This window comes from Pithys albifrons, chromosome 2 (genome assembly GCF_047495875.1).
Source record: "Pithys albifrons albifrons isolate INPA30051 chromosome 2, PitAlb_v1, whole genome shotgun sequence".
Lineage (NCBI taxonomy): Eukaryota > Metazoa > Chordata > Aves > Passeriformes > Thamnophilidae > Pithys > Pithys albifrons.
The window spans coordinates 22,401,082-22,425,648 of NC_092459.1; the positions used below are offsets into that span (position 1 = coordinate 22,401,082).

The window sequence follows — 24,567 nt, forward strand, 5'->3', positions numbered from 1 at the left end:
ATTCATATAAAGAGTAAGCTATAATGTATATTTTACATTTAGTTGTGAATGTAGCCCATTAATAATGTCTAGCCTTGTTAATGGCATAGTCCTCTGTCTCATGTTCTGAGGGGATCTAGCACAAGATTAGTCTAGTTTTCCATGACAGAATAAAACCCAAGTCTACCTTTTTTTTGTTTTCTGATTAGAGGAAGCAAGAGTAACAGATTTCACTTCACATAAACATTTTCCTTAAAGTACTTCTGACAGAATTTGAGGACATTTATTCATTGAAAACAATAACAAAATTCTCATAGGCCCCTCTGGCCCCAGAATTTCTATCCCACCTCTCCCTAGCTCAGAACTCATTCACTTGTTTGGGCAGATACAACACTGCATTGGGACCCTTCTGTCTGAGTGACACATGGACACACTGGTTAGTGACAGTGACAAGAGCATCTGCTACTGCCACTGTAGGCACTGTTCACCAGAGCTCATTTAAGTAGGAATGGGATACCAAGGAGTAGTTCCAAGTTGTTAGAAATTTAAGGATTAGTCTTTCCTGAAAGTGATACTTGGGCTCAGGTATTAATCGATGCTATATGGGGTACTAAGAAAATGAGGCATTTTCATAATATAAAAATTATTTGAATGTCAAACTGCAGTCATTGTCAGTCTTTTATAATATCTACATTTTATGGAACCTTAGTTGACTTGTAATGCTTGAGAGTTTATTATTTATTCATCAGCACCTTATGTTAGATAGCCTTGGTATCTCAGCTCACTGTAGCAGAGCGTGTTGATTAGTGTTTTCGAGGAAGATTTGACATAAGTTAGGTTGATGCCAGCAGAGAGAGGCGGGTAGCATATGTAGTGCATTATCACTATACATTTTAGGTGTTGACAGTAACAGAAGAAAGCTGACATAACGCATCTTGATAACTAATACTGCTATTACCCATGTCACTTTTATCATTAGCTACTCAAAACATTGACCTAGGACTCTGATTTGATGTTATAAAAATTTTGGCATGTATTGACATACATATCATATTGACTTTGTCTTGACAGTCCTTGGCAGGAACAAGATTATTGTATATTTCTTCAGTTCACTTGTTAGCATTGTCCTTAACATCTCCTTCAGAAGGCAATATTTATTTTTATGCCTTGTTTTTTTCCCCTCCCCTTTTTTCCCCGCTAGTGACAGAGATAGCATTAATTGGTTTAGACATGAAATACTTATAGGTAACATTTTCTTATGAGAGGCTGTCATACAATTAATTTTATTGCCAGCAATTCAAGATGTGAACAGATTCAATGTCATTCAAGGTTTTTTCCTTTTTCAGAATACAAATCCATCTTTGATGTTTCCATCAAAATCATATGGCTGGAAAAACATACTTTTTCTGTTGAAAATGGAGTTGTAGTATTACTAGTGTAATGACTGATATATTTTTAAATTGTGCCAAACATTTGATTGCAATTTCAAATTGATTAGAGGTTGCTAACTTGTGAATGTGAATGACTGGTATGAAACTACTAGACTGATCTAGCAGAGGTATTCTGTAAAAAACACACTGTAAATTGCATAACCCTCCAAAGTACAGGAATTGGAGGGGACTACAACTGTCATGGACTCTGATAGATGGTGGGAACCTGAGCTGTGAGAAATTTACTTGCACAAGTTCCTGATGACTTACCACCCTGGATCTCACTAAAGTTGATTTGGCCATAGACTTTCATTTTCACCATGTGGGTACTATGGAAGGGTACAGTAGGAGTGGGGGTTTCTCTAAAGCATAAACAGTTCAGCAGTACAGGAAATGAAATTTGAACTGAGAGGTGCTTGCTGGGACCTCTGAGTCATTTGGGGTTGGACGGCAATGGCTCAGTCCAGCATTGCCTTTGCAGCACTAACCTTCAGGTGCTTTGGGATCTCTTGCAACCCCTGGGCAGTGCTATATGCATGTTCCCTCTGAAGCCTGGAGGGCCAGCCACATTTAAAGGAAAGGAGGCTAGTGCCTCCCACCATGCTGTTCACCTTCTGGATGGGAGCCACTACAATGTGGAGGATGAATCATTTGGTTAGCACAGAGCTCTGCTGTACTTATTAAGTTAGGTGACATGTAATACAATTACCTTTTATTTCTATGGCTGCTGACACAGACTGGTTCAGGTTTCCCGAGCTCAGGAGCTTAAGAAGGTGTCTTTTGGATCTATCTGCAGTAATCACCCAGGAAAGTTATCACTCTGAAGTCATGATCAGGAGCTGTCTCAGGGATGCATCAGGAAAAGCCAGCTGTAGAAAAAAACCTAAATCCCAGCCCCTGAAAACAGTACACATCTGTCATGGAACCACTGGGGAGCAGCTCGCCTTGCTCAGCATTCTCAGCTGTGACTCGTTCCAAATTTAGGCCTCTAAACTAGGTATCAGTTTCTTACAAGAATGAAGCTATAAAAATTGCCACACTGGATCAGCCAGAGTCCCTGGCAGGTCCAGTGTCCTGCCTCAGGCTGCGGCAAAGAGCTGACATCTAGAGAACAGTGTGAGAAATGGGCCAGCATTATGAATTAAATTCAGATGTCTTAATTTGCAGGAGAATTACAATACCTCATCATTAGGCACAGAGTATGTCAGTGAGTTTCTCCTAATGAAAGTCTTTCCTGTTGTTGAACTAATTGAATATTCACTGAGCCACAGTGGGGGACCTAAGCTGTCCTTTTCATTCCCATGTCCTGATCAACAGCTAGTCCTTAGCTACTTCTGCATTGCCCTAAATATTAATTATTTACATGGATGTTTTTGTAGAATTTCTATCTATTTTTAGATTAATCTCACTGTGTTGCTTCATACTAACCTGGTTTTTATTGGTATTTTAACTTCTTTCCCTCTGAATGTTCTTATTGTGAGCTTGTTCCCCCTAATGATTCAATTTTCCTTAGAAGTTTCAAGACACTTTTAATGGTTGTCTGCATTCTGAATGGAATTTAATTGAGTTTGAAAATATTTTATATTTTGTTGTCAAGATTTAACAGCTAGCTAATATTTGCTGGCTTTTTTGTTCACCTTCTTTTGCTGCTACATTAGTAAATTACATTCTTTGTATATTTTTCAAAGATACCGTGCCTTTATTTTAGATTTAATTTTTCAATAATTATGTTGTTATTTTATAATTAAAAAAGAAAGTTTTTGCATTGAACCATCACTCATTAGGCCCCCAGAAGCTGTCTATTTTAAAACTTCGTTAGTAGATTTTTTTGGGTGCTGGTAAAGTGTGAACTGAATCTGAACAGAGATGAAATTTGAAGTCTTACCAGAAAGTTTGTTTTACCAATTAGTTGTAATGAGGGTCACATTGTATAAAAATTCTTACCCAGAATATATTTTCTAACTAATTTGTATACCAGCTCTTTTAAAGGGGTGACAGAAAAAAAAAACAACCAACAACCCAAAAACCAAAGAAAACAAAAAAACCCCAAACAAACAAACAAACAAAAGTGCAAAACATGTTAGAAGTGATGCAGAGTTGCAGTCTTGCTGACTAAGAAATCCTGAAATAAGTTTTTCATGATATTTTGGGCTTATTTTACCAGATACGAGAAGTCATATGAATGCAACTGCTTGATTAACACATCTTGTGTTAGTTGAGACAAATCTTCATGCTGTCCAGGGAAGAAGTAATAGTAGGCTATTTATATAAACCCATTTTCCTCATTTCTTTTTATTATTTTATTTTACTTTTTTTGTTTTGCTGTTTCAGATATCCAGCAGCTTACAGATGGTTGATTCACTATCTTTAGCTCCACCGACAGATAATAACCTTTTAAAATAGACTCACAATCAGGTGCATGCACTCTAAGAGAGATAAACCAAGTTAAGATGAGAAAAGCAACTTCTGAAGAGTGCCACTTAGGTAATTATGAGGGCTGAAACAAGGTGATCATTTAGAATTTGGTCTTTTCATGTGATACAGCATAATTCTTACAGAACTGTGCCTTTCAGTAAATACACTTCAATCATGGAATGAAGTGTATTTTTAAGTTGCAAGGTGCAAATATATGACAGCTCATTCTATTTTTACTTTTATGTGATATCAAAAACTTCATAATCTCTTGCTCAAATAAAAATTATTCCCAGGTAACCATTAAAAACTAGAGTTTCATGTGAGCAAGTCTTAGTTTATTGTAATAGGACAAGTATATAGTCTGCTGACCTAGCTACTATTTGCAAAAGCAAATCCCAAATTCTTGACACTTCACCTCCACCCACATAGCATTCTCTGGTCTTTCATTTTACAAGCACACACACACACACACATAGACACATAGTTTCTCCAGAAAGCAGTCAAAGCCTCTTAGTCCTGAATGCTCCATTGGATGTTTGAGGTTCTAGTGGAACAGTGAAAGCGTAATAACTGTGAAATAGTTTATGTACTGTATAGCAGACAAGGAGCTCTTAAGCAAACCTGATTTAGTTTCTGTAGCACAAATCCTTTCTAAACCGTTTTTGCTGCTGAATTCTGTCAAGAACAGCTATAAGCCAGTGCAGCCTTAAATCTTGTGTTTATTTATTTTTGGTGAGAAGCCAAATGAAAATGTCTGCCAATTGCTTCTAATCTATCTGTGACCACATTTGTTTCTCAGGTGCATTGTTTTGGAAGAAGAGTAAAGGCTGATGACAGACCCTTCACCTGCAGCCTTCTGGCTTGTTTGTGACCACCAGGTGCTGCAGTGGGGCTTTGCTGCTTGCAGGCGAAAGGCAGGTTCTAGTGAGTGATGTTGAACAAATCCTGTCATCTCAGAGTTACCTAAAGCTCCTTACTCGCTCCTCAAATCCTTCACTCAAGGCCTTTATGTCAGGATTTCTGTGCCAAATGTTTCTCTGACCCTGGAAGGTCCTATAACCATATAGCATTCAGTGACTGGATCTGACATTTCTGACTAGGAAAAAAGTTTATCTGAAGGAAAGTTTGTTTTCTGATGCTTATGCTGAAAAAAGCTGAGAAAGTGATATCTGAAAATAGTCTGGTAGCTGGGACATTTGTCAGTGCTGTAGGAAACTTGGGGAAAACTTTCCATCTTGTCCTTCAAAGAGAGGCATATTTAAAAGCAGTTCTGTCTCTCTGTTTCCAGTAGTCATTCCATCCTGGATTCAAGGAACCTTCCAGATAAAAAGTGAATGAAACCAAGTATGTTCTGTTAAAAGGTTTTGTTCAAGCAAACTTTTTTAATGTGGAAGAAAGTACTTAATTGAAAAATTCCCGGTCCACTTCAGAACTGGAAGGGAGATGAGATTTCCTATGTACAATGGCAACATAGAGTCAGATGAAGGATTACTATATGCAACAAACCACAACACTGACTTCTGATGAAATTAAAGACAACCTTTTAAATTACTGAAATTTTATCAGCTACCAGTCTATTTGGTAATTTTCTACAAGAAATGTTTTTGGAAATCAGAGAAAAAAACAAGTACTTGGTACAAGAGGGCTTTTGAGTTACTTACAAAAAATAATTTAATTTCCTTAACTGTCAGACTTTCCTCCATGCCAGCTCCTGGCTAGTTAACAAACCAGACCTAATAGGTAGGGCAGATGCAAAATCAGACTGGAACTGGGACACAAATACTGCATGAGGGAACTACTTTTTGATAAGAAAAATATCATTACTTACACTTCCTTTAAGAGTCAGAGAATGAGTATTTCAGGGAAATGGACTGGTTATGTGGGCAGATCTGCCTTGTCCTTTTCTTGAGTGCCTGAGCTCTCCCACTGACGTGTAGGCTTTGCTGTAATCAAAACCTCAGCTGGATAGCATTGGCAAGACTGAGCTCCTAATCACCCTTTTTTTTTCCTGAAGAAACAACCATAGTCAGTAGGAACATAAAATGTGGTGAAAAAGAATTTGACATAAATAGTATAGTAATGTCTTTTTTGTAAAAATTAAGACTATATTAAAATAACTTGAAGTTTTAGTGCAAAGTGTGAATAATTAAAATTGCATTGAATTGCTAATGCATTGCTGTTAGTATATTCTTAATACATGACTTTCAGTTTTGTTTCTAATTTTTTATTATTATTTGAGGCTAGATATGCTTCTGTTTTATGTAAACTGTTGAAGCTCTTCAGAAAACATTGATTATGAAACTTCCAGATTGCATGATGCCTTGTACAGACAGATAGGAGAGCTTTATTAAAAATGTTTGTGATTTCTTAATATTGTTCACAAGACATATAATCTCTGGGATAAAGAATACTACCAACAGTCATTTGCTGATGCATAAAAGGGACTTTTATTAGGTTCAGATTGGTTTATTAACTTTAAATCTTATAACTTGCCAAAACATTGGGTGAAAAAGTAATACATGAGTTATAGGTTCTTTCCTGTTGAATTTAAATGAAGGATATGTATTTGGTACCTGGTTTAGTGATTCCTGCTCTTGGAAATGAAAACTACGACTGATATCTTAAATTAACAAACTGATAACTGAAATTATTTCAGTTTTTAAACTTAATATTAACCTAATTTATATAATTTGAATTGCAATCTTCATTTCTTTCTGAAATACATTTTTCAGAAGAGCAATGAAAAATAAAAAGCAATCTCTGCTGGTAGTAAATTGTGCATTTTTAGTATTATTTTCCAGAGTTTTGAGTTGACTCTAACTCATTGTTTAGTCTCCTTTTGAAATCATGTAGAGTGTTATAATTGGGAGTATGATGATAAATGGCACTGCTCTGTTGCTGGTAATGACAGAAATAAGGTTTAATTAACATCCAAGATATATTTCTTCCCTTTCCAAAGATAAGACCAAGTTCAGAAACTCAGAATGACATCCATTTGCATTCAGTTCTCAGGTCAAATTTGACATATTTCAAATAAATTTCAGGAAAAAAAAAGTCCAAAAATTCAGCATTTCTTCTGAAGTCTTGCAGGATTCTCCTCAATTCAAGCATTTTAGAGCATTGCCTTCTTCCAATTGCTTAGAATGAAGATACAACACGAAAGTACAAAACCATACGAATCAAATACTAAATCTACATTCTTTCTTACTACATGCAAGAATGCTTTCCATTGCATTGTCACCTGTGTTCTCATATTGGGAACTTCAAGAGAAAGTCTGGGTAGGAAGTAAATGACAATGTGTGGATTTTTTTTGAATGAAAACTACGTTCCTTTCCCCTTTTTATAATACTGTGATCCTTTTGGTTAGTTCATGACATCTATAGAGATAGTGTTACTTACACATATTTTCAACTGAAAATCTAAAGTATTCTTTTTAACATTGTCAGGGTTTTGTTTAAATTTGGAAGAATCTTCTTTACAAGTCTGACATTAGTAGCACATTTGTTCATGAAGTACTTTCTCACTTTTCTAGAAGTCCACTTCAGGTGTTGTAAATTCTGCTGTAACTTAAAGGCAGATTGCAAACCGGAAATGGAAATAAGAGTGACCAAGAGAAACCTAAGTGATAAGAGATTAGTAAATTACAGTAAATTTATAAAAAGAGGAAGGAAAGAATCACTGGTCAATAGTGTTAACTGGCACTGAAATAATAAGAGTAAGAACATAAGACGAGAAAGAAGAAAACCTGGTTTTGAAAGTGAGCAACATTCTTTATCTCTCTCTTGTGGCAGAAGTATGAGCTGTAGGGCAAAAACCAGGACTTGATATAGGTAAACATGACTGTCTGAAGGGGATAGTCTTAGTTAGGAAGAGCCACTTGACTGGACTCACGTGGGAGCTTGGATAGATACCTTGTCATTCCTAGGTACAGAAACCGGAGAGGTGGGAGTTGTCTCAAGGTACGGCTGGCACGTGTTAACTATGTATGTTACCTTCACCAACACTAGTCAAATAATGTCATGGGGATGTAGAATATCTGGGAATGTATGTTGAAGTGGTTACAGTTACCCATGGACTGTCAGAATATTTTAATATGGAGAAGGTTATAGGTGCCTTCTGAGAGCTGCACAGGAGGCCTGAGGCAAAGGACAGATTTCAGTTTGGAGGCTGCCCAGATTGTTTGCTACAGAAATTATGCTTGTTCTTCATGCAAAATTTACAGTCTGGTGTTCTCCTACAGTTCTTCTATTCTTTCTCCTACATTCTAAAATATCCGAAGAATGGTACATGACTGGGTTTAGCTGGATGATTATGCCAAAGTGGAAGACTAAGAATTTTTTTTTTTTGATGAGACAAAGTCAAGTTTGTAAACTGATAATTTTCACACAAACACTTTTGTTCAAAAAATAAAAATAAAATTATTTAATTGGAGCAAGTGTGTCTATTCTTCCCAAATCATATGAAAATGACCCTGGCACTGTTAAACATGCAGTATTCTTGATATCTGGGAAAGCTCAAGTTAAATCTTTAAAGACAGCTGCTTTTTAATTATTAGCACAGAGAAGAAAACAAGATTCTGAGTTTATTGTTCTGCCCTCCTGTGAATGTGCAGAAGAAGCCAACAGCCATTCAGCTTTACCTTATTGTTTGTTAGTAGCTGAGTGCCAGAATAATTACTCTTTGTAGTCAGCATTCTTCTGGGCCCACACAGACCTACTCAGAAAATAACTCATTAAAAGGACCTCAAAAATCCTTACTGAGAAGGGGAAAATAGGACTTCTTCTCCAGTTCTATCACAGACATTTCTTTGCTGATTTTTGAATGTTAATTTTTTTATTTATCTTCCAACTGTGCTTTACATACAACAGACAGCAGTAGTCTGGAGAAAGAGTCATCTGAATTATCAACCTACTGAGTTTTACTAGCAGAGGACAGGTAAGAATGCTTTGTAGATGGGCCTGTATTGATTATTTCTTAATTCACTTGCATGGATGACTGTAAAGGGTGGTACAGCTTCTGATGGGAAGCCTATTGCTGATAATTCAGGATGAAATAATTTGTTTCTTAGTGATTAAAATACAAACTATATTCTTCTATATATGCTTTGTTCAAAAGCTGAAAATTTACATCTGATATTTCCAAAATACTCTATGTATCCCTAATTACAATCAATGAGAACTCTGTTTTCTTCTTTGTGGAAAGGAGCTGAGCAATATGGGTTAGCTGATATCATAAGACTTGAACTGCTGTCTCCTGGAATGGCAGAGAAAAAGTGGTAACAAATTAACTAGAAGCCCTCAGTCTGGCCATATATGAGTGGATAAAGGCTAAGGTTTTAATTTGCATGTCATGAAATCTATGACAGCATAACTTTTATTTTTTTCAAAATACCCTTTTCTGATTGATAGAAAAACCTGATAAATCCAGAGGCCAGATGACTTTTTGAGTCCTGAGAATCGTATTTGAGAGTATGTCAGGATCACTTAGGGAGATAACTCCAAAATGTGAAATATGTGTTGTTCACTGTCATTGATATGTGGGTGGCAGCTGTATGGCCTTTGAAAATTTAAGCTGTCAAGCTCTGTGTGTTTCTTTATATCCCTTGGATCACTGTTGCAAAAATATAATTCCTTAGCCAGACAAGTGCCCAGGCAAAAGATGTAGCAGTTTGGGAAAGGAAGTGTCTGTTAAAAAATGTGATCCTTCAGAGATTTAAAATAAGTAAAACCCTGAAAGTTTTAGAATAATAATAATAATAGAAGAGTCCAAACATAGGAGAGAACTTGATAGAATCTGTGCTGCCAAAAGCAAATCACATCAACCTTTTTTTTCCCTTTGCCAGATCAATTATTTTTAAATAAAGTTGCTTTACAATTAAACCAAACTTGTCAAAAATATTTAAGCTCTCAAAACACCTTAATTTTTACAGTTTTCAAAATAAAAATATTTTTAATAAACTAAACTGAAAAGGCTGTATAAAATTAAACATACTTTAAACATTGTTTAGCTGAGCACACACAAGTAATAAGAGGAAAACTAGAGGAAAAGAAAATTTTAGGCAAGCATAAGCAGTAAAATGAGGAGACAGCTGTCAGTGGAGACATATGCATATAGTACCTGCAGGACATGTGTGAACATGCTCCTGTGTTTTGGTGTTTGAGTGAGAGCACATGGAGCTGGTTGGTTTTATCAGGGGCAGGAGGTAAAATGACAGGAGCGGTTAACCTGGGGTGTGGGAAAGGGCACATTTGAGTCACACAGAGGTAGCTGAAGTCTCTGGGTAGGGAGTGTTTGAAACTGTCTTTTATCCTCTCCTGGAAAGAGTCAGTTTTCTTTGCTGAAAGACCTGGCAGTGAGAGTGGATTTGAGCCTGAACCTGTGGTCCTCTGGGTTTGAAGAGTATTTTTTTAGAGTTAGTGCTGCAAAACCAGGTGACCTTAGTACAAAGGGCCATGCTTGTTCATTTCTGGCTGTCATATTTGGTTGACAGGAGTGTTCACACTCTGTGTTGAATTGTTTTGGACAGAGTTATACCTGGGGAAACACAGAGAAAATACTGTTGTGAAACAAAGGCTGTTCTGTTCACCAAAATACTGCTAAAGTGCTCTTGGTAGCAGCAGGTTCACAGTGAAGCACTGAGAGCCCTGACATCCAGCATATCCTCATGAAAATCCATGAGGTATTTCATGCACAACTGTTACCTTGGAGATGTTTAAAGTGTAACTCATCTGCTAAAGTGAGACTGTACCAGTCTGCCTTCAGCTCCAGCAAGGCAGTTCTTCAGAAAGGAGCAGAAATATTGCACAGGTGGGAAATGCTGCATCCAAATCACTACCAAGCCTCAAGGGTATAGTAGAAGACCAAATACCCTGTGCAACTTATGCAAGCTTGAGAAATATAAAGAGATGCAAAAATTTGTAGTTACTCTAATTGAAATAATAGCACACTAGTCACAGAGTTATAATGTTTTTAATTCCCTTTTCCCAGACAGGGGGACAGGTCGGAGGAGGAGGCACTCATCACAACATTTATCAGAACACTTTTTGCTATCCAAGATACTCTCATTAACAGAATAAGGCTGTTCTTTTTAACAGCAAATAAGTATTCACAGTGTTTGGTTACTCAAGCAGGTTTCTCATATACTCGTGCACTAACTCATAGCTGCTCAGCTGGAGCCACAGCTGACAGGGCAGTCCTTTGTGCAGAAGCATAAGGTACTACTACTATGCCTTTGGCTTCTAGATGGGTGGTCTGTAAGTGTAATTCTGCAGTCTTTCTCTTTATATAGCAGATACAACCCTTTTGAATGGGGTACAGCTTGTTTGTTGCTGATTCCAGTGTGTCGGTGGTCTTGGGCAGATTAGCCTGATCCTTGGTTTATAATTTCTTGTGTGTTCAACTGAACCACAAATCGACTGAGTTTATCCATTTGGAAAAGGCTTTCATGCACTACCTCTCATACTTACCCTCTCCTCAATTTGTTTTTTCTTAGCCCCTTCTTATTGTACTGGTCGGTCACAAAAATGCACACAAACTCTCACATACATGGGGTTTATATGATGATGTAGTCAAACTGCAGTGATACAGTTAAAACCTAAGTGGTCCTATTATTACAGTTCATTCTCCGTGACCATACAATTAAAACCAAACTAGACAAACTTTCTCATTTCTACCACTTCTTTTATTTTCTAGGCATTGTTAATGGAAGCTGTCAGCATCTTCAGTTGTTTGCAGAGAGGTGTATGATGTTGATGGTGGGGCGTACTGTGCTCTTTGATCTCACTTGAAGTCACTTTTCTATCTTTGCTAACAGTTTACTTGTTTGTTTTTCATTTGGATATATTCTATATCCAAATTCTATGATGTTTGTTGTGTTTTACATGTGCTGGATACTGGTTCTTTGCTTCCTCTGTTATCGGTAATAGCAGCACACAGGTGTATGCTCCTGTAATGAGTAATAACTGATTATGAATGACTTATGCTCGTAGCTCTAGGGCCCCTATTCCATACTTGCACTTGCAAGGCTTCTGCTTTTATCTTGTGCTTGTACTTCTGGGAGCATCTTTCAAAATCCTCTATTTTTCTTCCATGGTCTTCAAGCTATGCTAGAATGATGTTTTACTTATTAATTATTTCCTTTTTTCTTTTTTTTTTTTATTCAATACTACAAAATTAATGGTCTATTAGGAGACACATATAGGGATATGTATAGGCACAGATGTGAATCTGGGCACCACCTGCTTCTGAAATATATTGCTTGCAACAACGTCACTGGTGTGTTACCAAACTTGCTCTGCAATGCATTTTTTAGAGAGAAACTGCTGAGATGCTCATCTGTGGTGGCAGCACCATGTGGGTTTGATTTTCCTGTGGTGCTGAGGGCAGGACTGCCAGTGCTCAGTGGTGTGGTGATGGAACCTCACCACAGGTGAGCATCAGCTCTATGGGGAGAGAGCTGGTCTGACTGAAATCCCTCTAGTTCTCAAACACTCAGATGTCTCGAAACACCAAAGGGAAAATGACTGATGATTGATACTGTAAAATTCAAATTTCTTGCTAGCATCATCACAGAAGACTGATCTCTCAGCTCTGACAGATATAAGTAGGGATTTATTTCTACTCTCACTGCTTGATTGGAAAACTGCACCTGTGTATTGATATTCTGGGACTCTCTTCCAGGGCTGTAATTCAAGAAACTTTTATAGGAAAAAGGTTATATTCTAACTTGCAATTTCTCACTGAGTAATTGAGATGAGTTGTTAAAAAATGGACTGGAAAACAAATCTGTTGTGCCTTTCTGCTTTTACACTAATGTGACTGAACAGTCTGTAGGCTTTTTGTTGGGCAGAAGTATCATGGCACTGTATAAGCATGTATTATGTTTAAATATCAGAGTTTGTAAATATATTTGTGCATGTGCCAGTATACATGTCCTACATATGAACTCATAGGTCCTATGACCTTGTAAGGACCCCAGTTTAGGTGTAGATATCTTTATGTATCTACAGGCATTGGATTTAATCTGAAGTCACCCACTTCTGCCTACTAATGTATTTGGTCAGCAGTCCATGTGCATGTTAGACAGCACCAGTTTTGGTTTTTTTTCTATTTTCTTCTGCAATCAGCCTTCAAACTTTTTCAGTCTACTTTTGTCAATCCTTGACTGCCTTCAGTGCAAAACCAGATGGCAAACCTGCCCACACTAATGCAAAATCAGCAGAAACATTTCAGCATGATTTCTAATTGATCCACACAGTAATATAAACACAGGATAGAAAGAAAGAAGTGGTGACTACCTGCTGAGGCAGTCTGGGTGTGAGACTGCTTAGTTGGGAGTTTACACATAGGTGATGGACTAGAGCAGCTTGGGATGTTACAACAGAAGTATTTTAACTTGGTAGATGTTGTTTCATAGGAGGTTTAGAGGACTGAAGCAAATGAGGGCTTTAAGGGTGTCAGCGATCCTAAAATATGATTTAAAGATCCAGGTCACCTTAGGGTCTAACGTTTTATGACCATTTACTCAAACTGCATTTTATTGAATCAGTTAAGCATAACAGGCAAAGTATTTTAACTCACACTTTGCAAAAGGAGGAAATTAAAGGTTATCTTTACTTACTTCTTGTCAAACTTAGCTGCATATGTGTAGAGCAGTATGAAAGAGCTATTAGAGTTGTATAAAGTCTGCTGGGCTGAAGAGCCAAGTGAAATGATGTTTGAAAAGAAACACTTCATCTGAACAAGGTCTTGCATTTTGAATAATAAATTACAATTTTATACTATTATTCATTTGCTCTTTATAGTGCTTTACACATATTAATTTCAAAAGATATTTGTCTGCATTTTAGTTTGTGCTGCTTTATTGAAAGAAGCAGAAGTGATTCGTTGAAGGTGATACAATGAGCATATCACAGGGCTTGGGGAAGCTCCAGCCACAACTGTCATTGGGAACTTTGGCACAAACTTCAGCTTGGCTGTAATTTCATCCTGTCCTTTTGGAATGGACTTAGCTTTTCCCTTGAAGTTTCACAGATATAAAGTTGGTGTTCAGATAATCATCTGATGCTGTTTGTAAAAAATGTTTAGATAAGCCAGAGCTCATATTACACAATAAACAGCTAATCCATATTAGTTTCCTGTGATAACTATAATAAGTCAGGATATGAAGATAGGCTGAAAATTCTTTCATCTCGTCTACATCTGTGTAGTAGACTAGACTTTTTCTTGAGGAGGAAACAATGTGTCTTTGTGGCTTGCCTTTAGTCTGAACAGAGAAAAGGAGTTTAAGAAGAGGTTACAGAACCTGGGCTGCATTTTTGAAGCCCCCTTTTCCTGGCTGGGTGAATGGCATTAGCTGTGCTCTCTGAGTGTTAGAGCTATATTTATCATTCAGGAATTGTGGGAATGTGAATTTGTTCTCTGACCAAAACAGTGCTTCAGTCAACGTATTTCATGTTTCTATGTCATGATGTACACACTTAGTATTTTACTATTATTTGCATGTGTATTTCCTTTTCTGTCCTCTAAACCAACAAAAAATATCTTCAAAATGAAGTACTTGATGCTTCAAGAGTGAGATTTTCTCTGGATGTTGTTTTATTAGCGAAATGAATTATGTGAGCAAATCAGTGAAGAGGTTGTAATGTGAACCAGCATATTCAATTTCCCTTTATCAATCCGTATTTCAGAAGGAAATCCTAGGAAGCAATCATTGACAATGGGACCTCAATTTAAATTATGAAATAGGCAGTATGCTGAATGCATATAGAGCATATGAGAGATTAAATGGAAGCATTGCTTTGTGTTCATAAGGTAACTGAGACATTAAATATGTGCTCTACAAGTAAGGACTGTAGAAGCTATGGTAATGAATGCAATAGTCAATATAATTTAAGTTACTATCCCCAGGGCAGTTGTAAATCGATGGTACTAATTATGCAACAAACCCATTTGTAAATTGATTACCTTGGAACTCATGGAAGTCATCTAGAATAAATTTTGTGTTTCAAAGCTATTTGGCAATGTATTATGCAGCAGCCAATAACCTCTGATGGATATTCAAAGGTTATTTATATTAAGCTCTGTGATTTATGTTCTTCAAAGAACTAACTGACATGAAGGTTGCAATTAAAAACAATCAATTATTTCTTTGGGCATAAAGTAGATTATATAATAGAAACCAGAATTCCTTAATATTGACTTCAATATATGTCACATTTGGTATTTTTCTGCCACGGTAATTGCATTGATTCAAGTGAATTAAGGCATCAGTAACTGTATGGCATTGGATTCCTTCTGCTGTTACTACTAATTATGGAGAAAAGATGAGAAGTTTCATGTATGTTTATATATATTTGAATTTTGTCTCTATCATCTCTATTATTTACCTTTACACGTCAGAGTGGCTATTAATAGATGTAATTAAATTCTGGAAGTCCAACCTGCAAATTTCTTTCAGTTCTTCAAGGACAGAATCATCAGCCAGAAAGAGAGTGAATGAGCATATGAAAAAAGTCATAAAAATTCTCTCTGTACCTTAAAAAAGAATTATGTAACAGTTCCTTTTGCTTCACATTGTTTTTTTACTTAATTTTTGAAGTCTATAAAATGAAAATAATCACTTACAAGATATTTTAAAGTGAGAAATATTTCTCTTTTGTTCTCCTCAATGGAAATGATTGTGTTTTCTGGCTAGTTTTTGATATTTGATTGTTGTCTAGGTTTTTGTGATGCAGCCTAGATTGCATGATTAGTTTTACCTGCTGGAAGTTCCTGTTTCTCACTTGCTATGTAAGAGGAGTGCGTTCCTGTCACTGCCTCACACAGTATCTGGCAACTTAAAACTTTCTCAAATGCAGTAATTCTATTTGCTTGTGTATGCTTTCTGAACTCTTGGGAAATAATGTACACTAGGGAAATATAAATAGTGTCATGCTTTAATGGCATTTTCCACTTGAAAAAATATTCTTAGTTGCCTATCTTTATGTGTTTTCCAATCTTAATTTTAACTTGCAAGCAATTTTGATGATTAGTTCCGCAGTGTCTTTTGACTGAATACAGCTACATTTTTGTTGTGTGTTCTTTAATTTTTCCACCAAAGCAATAAAATTGGAAGTGCAAGGTAAGACACAGTACAGAATTAGGTGCTAGCTAGATCTCCCTATTACTATGCAACAGCCTGGAGCCTCTAGCTTGACTTTTTGTTTGTATTTCCTCATTACAAATATGCAGATAAAATACTGGGAGTTTAACAATGTTACTACATTTGACTGGATATTACATAAATCTGTTGGTATTTGGGCTTGCTATTTGCACACTTTTTCTCTTAATTTTTCTTTTATAAGGAATATTTTGTACTCTGACACAAGAATACCCACTGATATGGAATAGCTGCTGTCAAGTGTCAAAAACAAGAGCATGACAAGAGGGTGAAGTAGAGGGGGAAAAATGTTAGTAAGGACAACCGAGGTACCAGAGTTACAAGCTGCATTTCCTAATTAAAGATAGAAGATGAAAGCACAGCTCTAGATCTGCAGGAAAGCAAAGGCCATCTCTAGCTGATTTTAGTCAACTCAGGTACTGTGTAGGACTTTAGTGAATCATGTCAGCTGTACAGAAGTTACTAATGCTAATGTGAAGGGTCCTTCTGCCTGTGTGCAGGTAATCCTGCTTCTCAAAGCCTTTTTTGGGTACAGCTGGTGCTCAGATGGAGCATCCCTGTCTGTGTTGTAGGGACTGGCAGCTGATCACTAGTGAGGACGCCCTTGAGTACTGATGGTGCTCTGACTTTTATCAGGAGCAAGGATTAAGTGTTTAATGTGCTGGCTGATAGTATTTAATATTTGTGTTGCTGTTTTATGAAAAACAATGATCAGACTCAGGTGCCTTGGTTACTGAGAGAAGGACAGACCTATGTTGTTTTTCCTGCACATAAAATAACACCCTGGGCTCCTGGCATGTTGGAGCATTTAGCAGTCAATTTTTTGCCATTGATTCAAGCCATGCATCATATACACTACTGTTTAGTCACTTGTGTGAAGTGGAGGAGTAAGAAAAGTAGGAGACCACCCTGTGCCTACACAGCTGGATGTGTCTGAGAGAGCAGAGTTCTCCCATATTGTAGAGAAAAATAGTTGATAGCATTTGTACAAATAACATGACTGTTTTACCCAAGCACTCTGGGAGGCAGCTGTCAGTGGAAGTAACTAATATTACTTGTAGTTTGTAAAACTGGATATCAATGTCTTATCATTTTTCATGCTCCAGCCAAGATTCCACTCTGTTCTGTAATTGCTATTTATTTATGGACGCAAATTACAAAGAAGAATAATGAGAGTCACAGCTCTCCAATTTGTTTCACTTTAAACTATCAAGCAAGCAAGCAAAAAAAAAAAAAAGAACCAAAACAATAATCCTGTTTTCCTGTGTGATTCAATACAGTCTGATCCTCATCATATTACAGTTTATTGAAAAGGCAATTAACTGCCATAAGCTTTAAATCACATGATAAAACAGAGTAAAATCAATATACTCCATAGTTTTGAATCAGAAAGAAGGATTTTTTACACTAAGAAGTAGTGGGAAAGTCAGCATGTCAGTTTCCATTGTTTGGGATATGGTTCCCTCTACTTCCCTTGCCAGGCATTTGCAGTTCCTCTTCTTTATATCTGGCAAAGCAACTGAGAGTTGTAGCATGGTGTGGACTTATTTTCTCTCTCCAGTATCTCCTGTGAAGGAGATGGAAAGGATGGGAATGCACTGTGATAAAACTGAACATTTAGGTGAAATTACCTTCTCTTAGTCTCTTGTCTTTGGTGCATTCAGGCCCTATGCACTCAGATCTAGAGAGAAGGCAACATGGGGAGGGCGAAATAAGCAGCCAGACACACAATTAGTTGGTGTATGTGGCTGAATAGCCCATAGAAAATGGGAGAAGGTACTTGAATCAGAATTCATCACACAGATATTGTTCAGAATTAACTCCATTTGAATTAGAAAATGTGAACATGTTTTGCTTTCTTTTTGCAGAGCAAATGTATTCCCAGTGTGGTGTAAGTTGTTAAGCAAATACACTAAGGGCTATAATCTATGATTCTATAATATGACCAGATACACTGGTATGATTAAACTGTTGTTCTACTAGAGTTAAATAAAGATAAAAACAGCCTTGAAATTAATTGAATATGATTTTCTGATGCTTTTATGGAAAATTGAAAGAATAAAAAATGTTTGAACATATGTCCTGTCTGCTGTGCTACACTACTAGAATATATAGGATGTTGATGGGTATAATCAAGGCAATATTTTGTCTGCTAAAGAAGACTTTAATATACAATGACCTGATAAAAATGAAACCAAAACAAACCAACGACCTGTATAGTTAATAACAGGCTTGTAAGTTACATAGATTATTAAATATTACTCATGTTGTTTCAACTCTGACAAAAATCATATTTATTTGGATAAAAATGTTGAACTAATTATGTGTTTTGTAGGTTATTTCTCAAGAATCAGGAGCCAAACCCTTGACCTTCACATTTGTGCCATCCATTGGACGACTTCCAACTCATTTTGAGGTTGTGGACATCTCTAAGTTTCTTGTGACAATTCCAGAGGAACCAAAGGATCTGAGCGATCAAAAAATTGTAAATAAGGTAGATTCTTGTTTGCCTTAATTTTTCCACTCTTTCAAAACATACAAAAAAGTTTATTCTAAGCATTGCTGAACTGAGGCTCTTGAATGGTTTCTTGGCTTGTGCTTGGTTTTAATTACCAAAATGTAGAATAATTGTGCAAGAGAAGGCGGATGTCAGCTCAATAGCTTTTTTTGCCTTTGGCAGAGTTTATATTGGAAGGAAGTTCTTGCCCATCTCAATACTGTCCTCTGTCAGTCATGCAAGGCTATATTCTTGGCAGATGAGGGGGAATTCCTTACTGCTCTTCAAGACAGCAAGAATGGTGTGCAAAGGATCTTATTGCATGAGAATTGATCAAGAGCTGCTCACTGGATGCTGGTGCCAGCAAGTGCCACTGCTGTGGCTTCCAGCAACGATGCCAATCCCTTTCATAGCTGTGCAGTAATGCATCAAAGTAGAAGCAAGATATTTATTTCAGAAAGCTTGTCTCTGTGATTTCCTGTGATGGCGAAGCCAGCAGCACATCATTCCTCATTCTCCTTTGTTTAGTCAATCCACAGTATTTGTTATTCCTTTCCTGCCTCACAACAATTATAGCCTTTTATTTTATTCCATGCTGCCTGAAAGGCTACTGCAACCATCAGGTTAATATTAACACTTATGGCAATTCTGCTCTTGGGTAAGAGCTCCTTCCATGGGACATTGCTGGGGCTACAGTTCTGGGTGCTTTTCCATGTAATAAACTTTTCATGGGAGTTCACAGCCCTCTGACCTGAACACGCTCAAACATTTTCAGTGTCCTGTCTGTCTAAAAATGAGTTAGGTCTGGGCAGAGGATGGATGTATTTGAAAAGACATTCACTGGAATATTATCCTCAGGATCATTAGTTACATTTCCAGCCACTCAGTTTTGGTTTTTCTGTAGGTAATGTGCTGGATAAAGCAGAATCAGGTCTTCCCATCATCCATCCTTCTGTGTTTCTTAGTAGGCAGAGAATACTTTTCTGGCAGTTGATGCAGTACTGAGGCCTTCATAGCACAGATCAGCCCCTTTTCCAAAATGTCTAGAACCTGAACAATATTTTAAGAAACTTAGCAACATCAGATAATCAAAATAACACTGTAAAACCCATACTGGTGGCATCCTCCTTTGTGGTCTGATATTTTTTCAAAGAACTGAGCTCCAGGGACTCCTGGAGGTGCAAGTGAATTGGAAATTTGTAATTACTGCATTCGTCAAGCAGTATTCAAATATGAGCCCCATCTGGAGGTTTCCTCTTGCAGTACACAGTGTGTCTATTCATTTGGCTTATTCCTCCTCCAAGGAAAATATGATTTACAATAGAAGTTTCAATATTAAATTATTTGACGTTGTGTATATCATATGTGCAGTTTGCACTAATCCTGCTCTCATTTAAAGCATGCTTGAGAAGTTGCATACTGGATGTGGAAATTGCAGAAAATCTGAAGAACAATTGTGGTCTGTGTTGAGCTCTCTGACCTCTGTGTCTTTGTCTGCTCTCTTCAGAGAATGCCTGTCTTAAGGGCCTTTGTTTCTTCATTAATATGTATAGGTTTTGTCCCAGATTTGTCTGTCAGACTCCTCTGAGGAGCATTGTCTGCTCCCGTGGATCCCACAGTCAGGATGCCTTCCCATCGTGTCCAGTGTAGTCTGGTCTGACAGCTCATTCGGCTTGGCTGCACCTTCCTTCTCAATTTCCCTGCCAGCCCGGGTCTCAGGCCACTGCTGTGCTCAGAGCCCCCTGTTGCTCTGTGAGTAACTGGGAAGGAGGCCCTGCAGCATGGGCTGGGGGCTGGAAGTAGGGGGCTCCCTGGTGTGGTGGGTGCTCATGCCCAAAGTCTTCATTTGCCCTCTGCACTTTTGGTAGCACAGAGCCAGCCACCACTGAAAGCCAAAATGACTTCACATTTTGAGGAACACAAATAAAATACAGTTATCTGACATCTTTCTCCTTGTATCTTTTTCAGACTGACACAGTCATTGATGAGCTGGCCTTAAAGAGTGGGGCCAGACAAGCCTGTGTGTCCACTGTCTGTACAGGCAGCACCCAAACGGTTTTCCAGTCCCTGGGGTGTAATTCAAGCAAAGGAGAAATGCAGGAGAATGACCTTTTTAAGGCTGAGTTTATCCTGATTACGGACTCCGGTGATGAAGATGAAGTGGCTGCTGCCTCGAACAATATTCATCAGCCTTCCAATGGCTATGGTCCTATCAGTGCTCAGCTGCTGACCACGTCCCACATTTCCTCTGGCACCACTGGCGATGGGCACCTTCCAGGTGCTGCACTTTCCCACAGTGCTACTGATCCACAAAAACATCAGGTAACCTGTTCTTTAGACTCTAGAGATAACCTTTGCTTTTTAAAGCTTTCAGGACATGGACACTGAGCCAGTTTGTAAAGCAGCTTTGTCAATTTGTTCTTTAATTAGCATTTTTGTTGGCTATTTCTGTGACACTTGGACCTTAAGGAGTTGGCCCAGCCCTTCTGACTTACTACTTCTCCATATGATTCTGGTATGTGCCTGAAGCAGTAATGCAGATCTATTCTTTCCTTTAAGAGCAGCTTATCATGACAGCAAGTTAATTCGGAAGGTGCTAGATTCCTAACTAGTCTAAATTGGCTAAGGTCATTGAAATCAATGAAGCTTTGAGATTATTTGAATTATTCTCATCAGACTTCCCAGACTTAGATTTTTATTCTCAGCACCTTCTGCAGCTCTTTCTGCAAGACAGAGACTGTAAAAAATCCTATTACTCTGATTGTTAGTTAGCACTGACTTTGAGCAGGTGTAAAGACCTAAAGAAGATAAAAGTTCCTTTTATGATGATCTTTATAGGGTGCATTTTTTGATTTATTAAATTTTAAATTCTCACTGGGATATTTCAAAAAAAGGGTCTTTGAAATATTTCATTTACAAAATGCATCCATTCAATCTACTGCATGAAAATTAATGTCTCCCACCTTGGAAAGAGCACTGATAGTATTCAGGGGTGTATATACATTGTAAAATTCCACGTTTAGCAGAATAACAACATCCTTCTCACACAGAATAAATTCAGACATTTCCTTTGACTTTGACAGGGTTTCCATCAGTTGAAAATGAAATTCTTCATGAATCATTTAAAACCAAAAGTTAAGCACAGCAGCTTCACTTCTGAAAATGAATAAGATTTCCTATCTTGTGTTGAAAAGCATTTGCCACAATTTCATTAAATTCAGTGCCAATTTTTGAATGAGGAAATTGTGAAAAAAAATCCACTCTGTTTTGGGATTCACAGCATTATTAAATGTTCATTTCTTCTGAGAAACTCCCAGTGAAGTCAGTGAGAACTTTTCCTGAGGAAGGTATGAAGGCATAGATAAACGTACATAGAAAAAGTAGCCTCTAAAGGAATACGTGTCCTAGGGAAATACAAATTTACTTCAGCAATGTTCAGATTCTGTCATGCTTACTTGAGTGGATTTTTAAAAAGCTATTACAGAAATTGGGTGGATTTCAGAGTACTCTACAGAAAAATTCATATGCTATATCTTTCTTAAGATTGATGACTTCATAAGTAAAGAGGGATTTGGCTTGTTAGGTAAAAAAAAAAACCAGTTTGCACAGAATAAGAGATTAAGCCTAACTTTGCTTACTGTTCACCTGAATGTGAATGTGTAGCATGGAATAATGTAATATGGCTAATTGCATATCTCACCATTGTTCTTCAGTCACAAGTTTTCAAGACTGTAAATACTTCCTCAGTCTTCATTATCTAAGTATCTTTAGCCATCTCTATTGCTTCATAAGAAGAAGGTTTTACTAAACTGCCTTTCACTGTTACTCTGATTCTAACATGTTTCCTTAGGTATCACTCCTTCTGGTTGATATCTCATAAAGTATCATCAGTTCTGAAATACAGGAAAAGTATGTAAAGATTAAATAGTTGCATTGTTTATCTGTTGGTACATTTCCTTTGTAAAAAGGATTTCATATATGGGCTACCTTGTCAATTCTTGGATTATAAAGGCAGTATCATGTGCCATTTAAGAGTTGTTACATATAACATCATGTTAATTTAAAAGTATGATTAGACTATGAGTTTCCAGTCAGATGTGAAAAAAGCAAGGACAAATATTGGGGAACATTGTGTTGCAGAAGGGATCACTCTAACGGAACTAGAGGGCTCCTACAGCTTCATTAATTTCCGACTTTGTTTAAATGAAAGAAAAAAGACAATCATTGAAAAAATTGGAAGCTTCTGTTGTTCTTTGAAACATAAATGGTCTGACTAATGTTGGAAACTGCCATGCTATATTCAAAGTCTGAAAAAGCTAATCCATTTTTCTGGTCATATTTGGAACTTTTTAGTGATAATTTACTGTTTATATCTTGTTTTAGTGGGTTTTGGCCCTTTTTTAAATGTTAAATAGTGTCTAGCCATGCAAGAGAGAGTTAGACTGACACCTGCCCTTAGGATTTTATCCTTTGGGTTGAGTGGAATGTCTGCTCTCCTGAATACCAGGACATGAGCCCAGCCAGGAGAAATTTCTTGACTCACTGATCCAACACAGCTACAGGAGGGTTAAAAATCAGTAGAGTAACTGAATACAAATAAAAGGGAAAAAACTTCCACTGAGGAGGGAAGTTGCTGAGGAGAGCCCTATTTTGACCAGGAGGCTGGACTAGATGGCCTCTAAAAGTCACTTTCCAACCCAATCTGATTATGATTCCCTGCTCCTGTAAAAAGAGGCTGATCATCCACAGATGTTATTAATACTGTGTTACAAGAGCAAATTTTTTTTCCTGAACACTTGATTCATGGCTCAGTTAGCTCATCACATAAATGTTCAGTGGTGTTTAAAGTGGAAGACTACTGCAAAGCATCTTCATTATACTTGCAGGAGCATATTTATTATCTGCTACCATGAACATTTTCCTAGCTGCTTATAAATCTTTCTTATTAAGTTTTAACTAATTAGAAGTCTTCGGACATCCTGCTCTTCTATTATGAAGTTTCATATTTGCTCCTCATTTTCTTTTAATCTGTTGTCTTCGTAGGGATAATTTATCTATTCTGTTTTGAAATACAAAGATTTCATACCTGAGTTCTGTTTTGGTACTTGATCAGCTTCCAGAATTCCTTATTAAATTCAAGGCGCTGCTCCAAATCATCAGATTTATTACCTCATTGCTTTTAAACTTGTTAAATAATGTTACGTTTCATAACATATTTAATAATAATCTTTCATAATGCTTAAAGATTGGTAAATTATTCTCAATTTCCAGTATTTTTGCTTCTTAATTAGCAGCTTTTACAGCAAGAGTCATAATCTATAGAATATATGGTGCAGTGATATAATGGATGTTAATTTTTATATTCTGATATTCATCCTGTATACATCCTTTGACTTTCCACTTTGAAATGGGACACCTTAACACATGTATAAAACAAGGGGTAGTGGGATGGTAAAAGTATTCTGATGTTTCATGTTTATTTCTATAAATCAAAGCATTGATTTTGCTTTTTTGAAGTTACCTCAGACAGAAAATGTCTTTGATTTACAAGGCTTGCTATTTATATGGTAACACTTAGCAGTAAGAGCTCACTCATTTTAAGTTGTAAGGGCTAATAGGGTTTTGAAGTGCATGTTTAGCCCATATTTAATGTTTTAGGTGTAGTTTAGCCCTTGGAAACCTCTAAGTCTTGTTTTTTCATTGCAACTTCTGGTATGTGCTCTCACTTGAAAATTGATTAGTTCTTATTTTTGTTTTGTGATGTATTAATACTATATTATATAATAGCAATAACAATAATAGTAATTCCTCTCTACTATGGGTAAGACATTTGTATTAAAAAAACATAATTCATGGCTGAGCCACAGCCATGTGCAAGTTGTGTGTGGAAACTGAATGGTACAGTCTTTCATAGAGCTGCATAAACTTCTCAGAGTGTCGAATAGTAGTTAAATAGGTGTTCTTGTATTTATATCAAGTTCAATGAAATTAGAGTCAATTTCTCTGCTTTCAAAATGCTCAGTCAAATGTTAGGTGACAGTTTGTAGCCTTTTGTTTTTACAGTTGGCTTAACTCACTATTTCAT

At 37.0% G+C, this 24,567-nt stretch overlaps 1 protein-coding gene across 1 annotated transcript in view; it reads left to right on the forward strand.

The window, feature by feature from the left end:
- The window catches only part of MLIP (muscular LMNA interacting protein), a 103,819-nt gene that overhangs the window by 25,054 nt on the left and 54,198 nt on the right, over positions 1 to 24,567 (forward strand). The window contains 4 exon segments of the mRNA XM_071548152.1: positions 8,625 to 8,648; positions 8,650 to 8,760; positions 18,321 to 18,479; positions 20,451 to 20,804. Of these exon segments, the coding sequence (XP_071404253.1) occupies positions 8,625 to 8,648; positions 8,650 to 8,760; positions 18,321 to 18,479; positions 20,451 to 20,804 (648 nt within the window).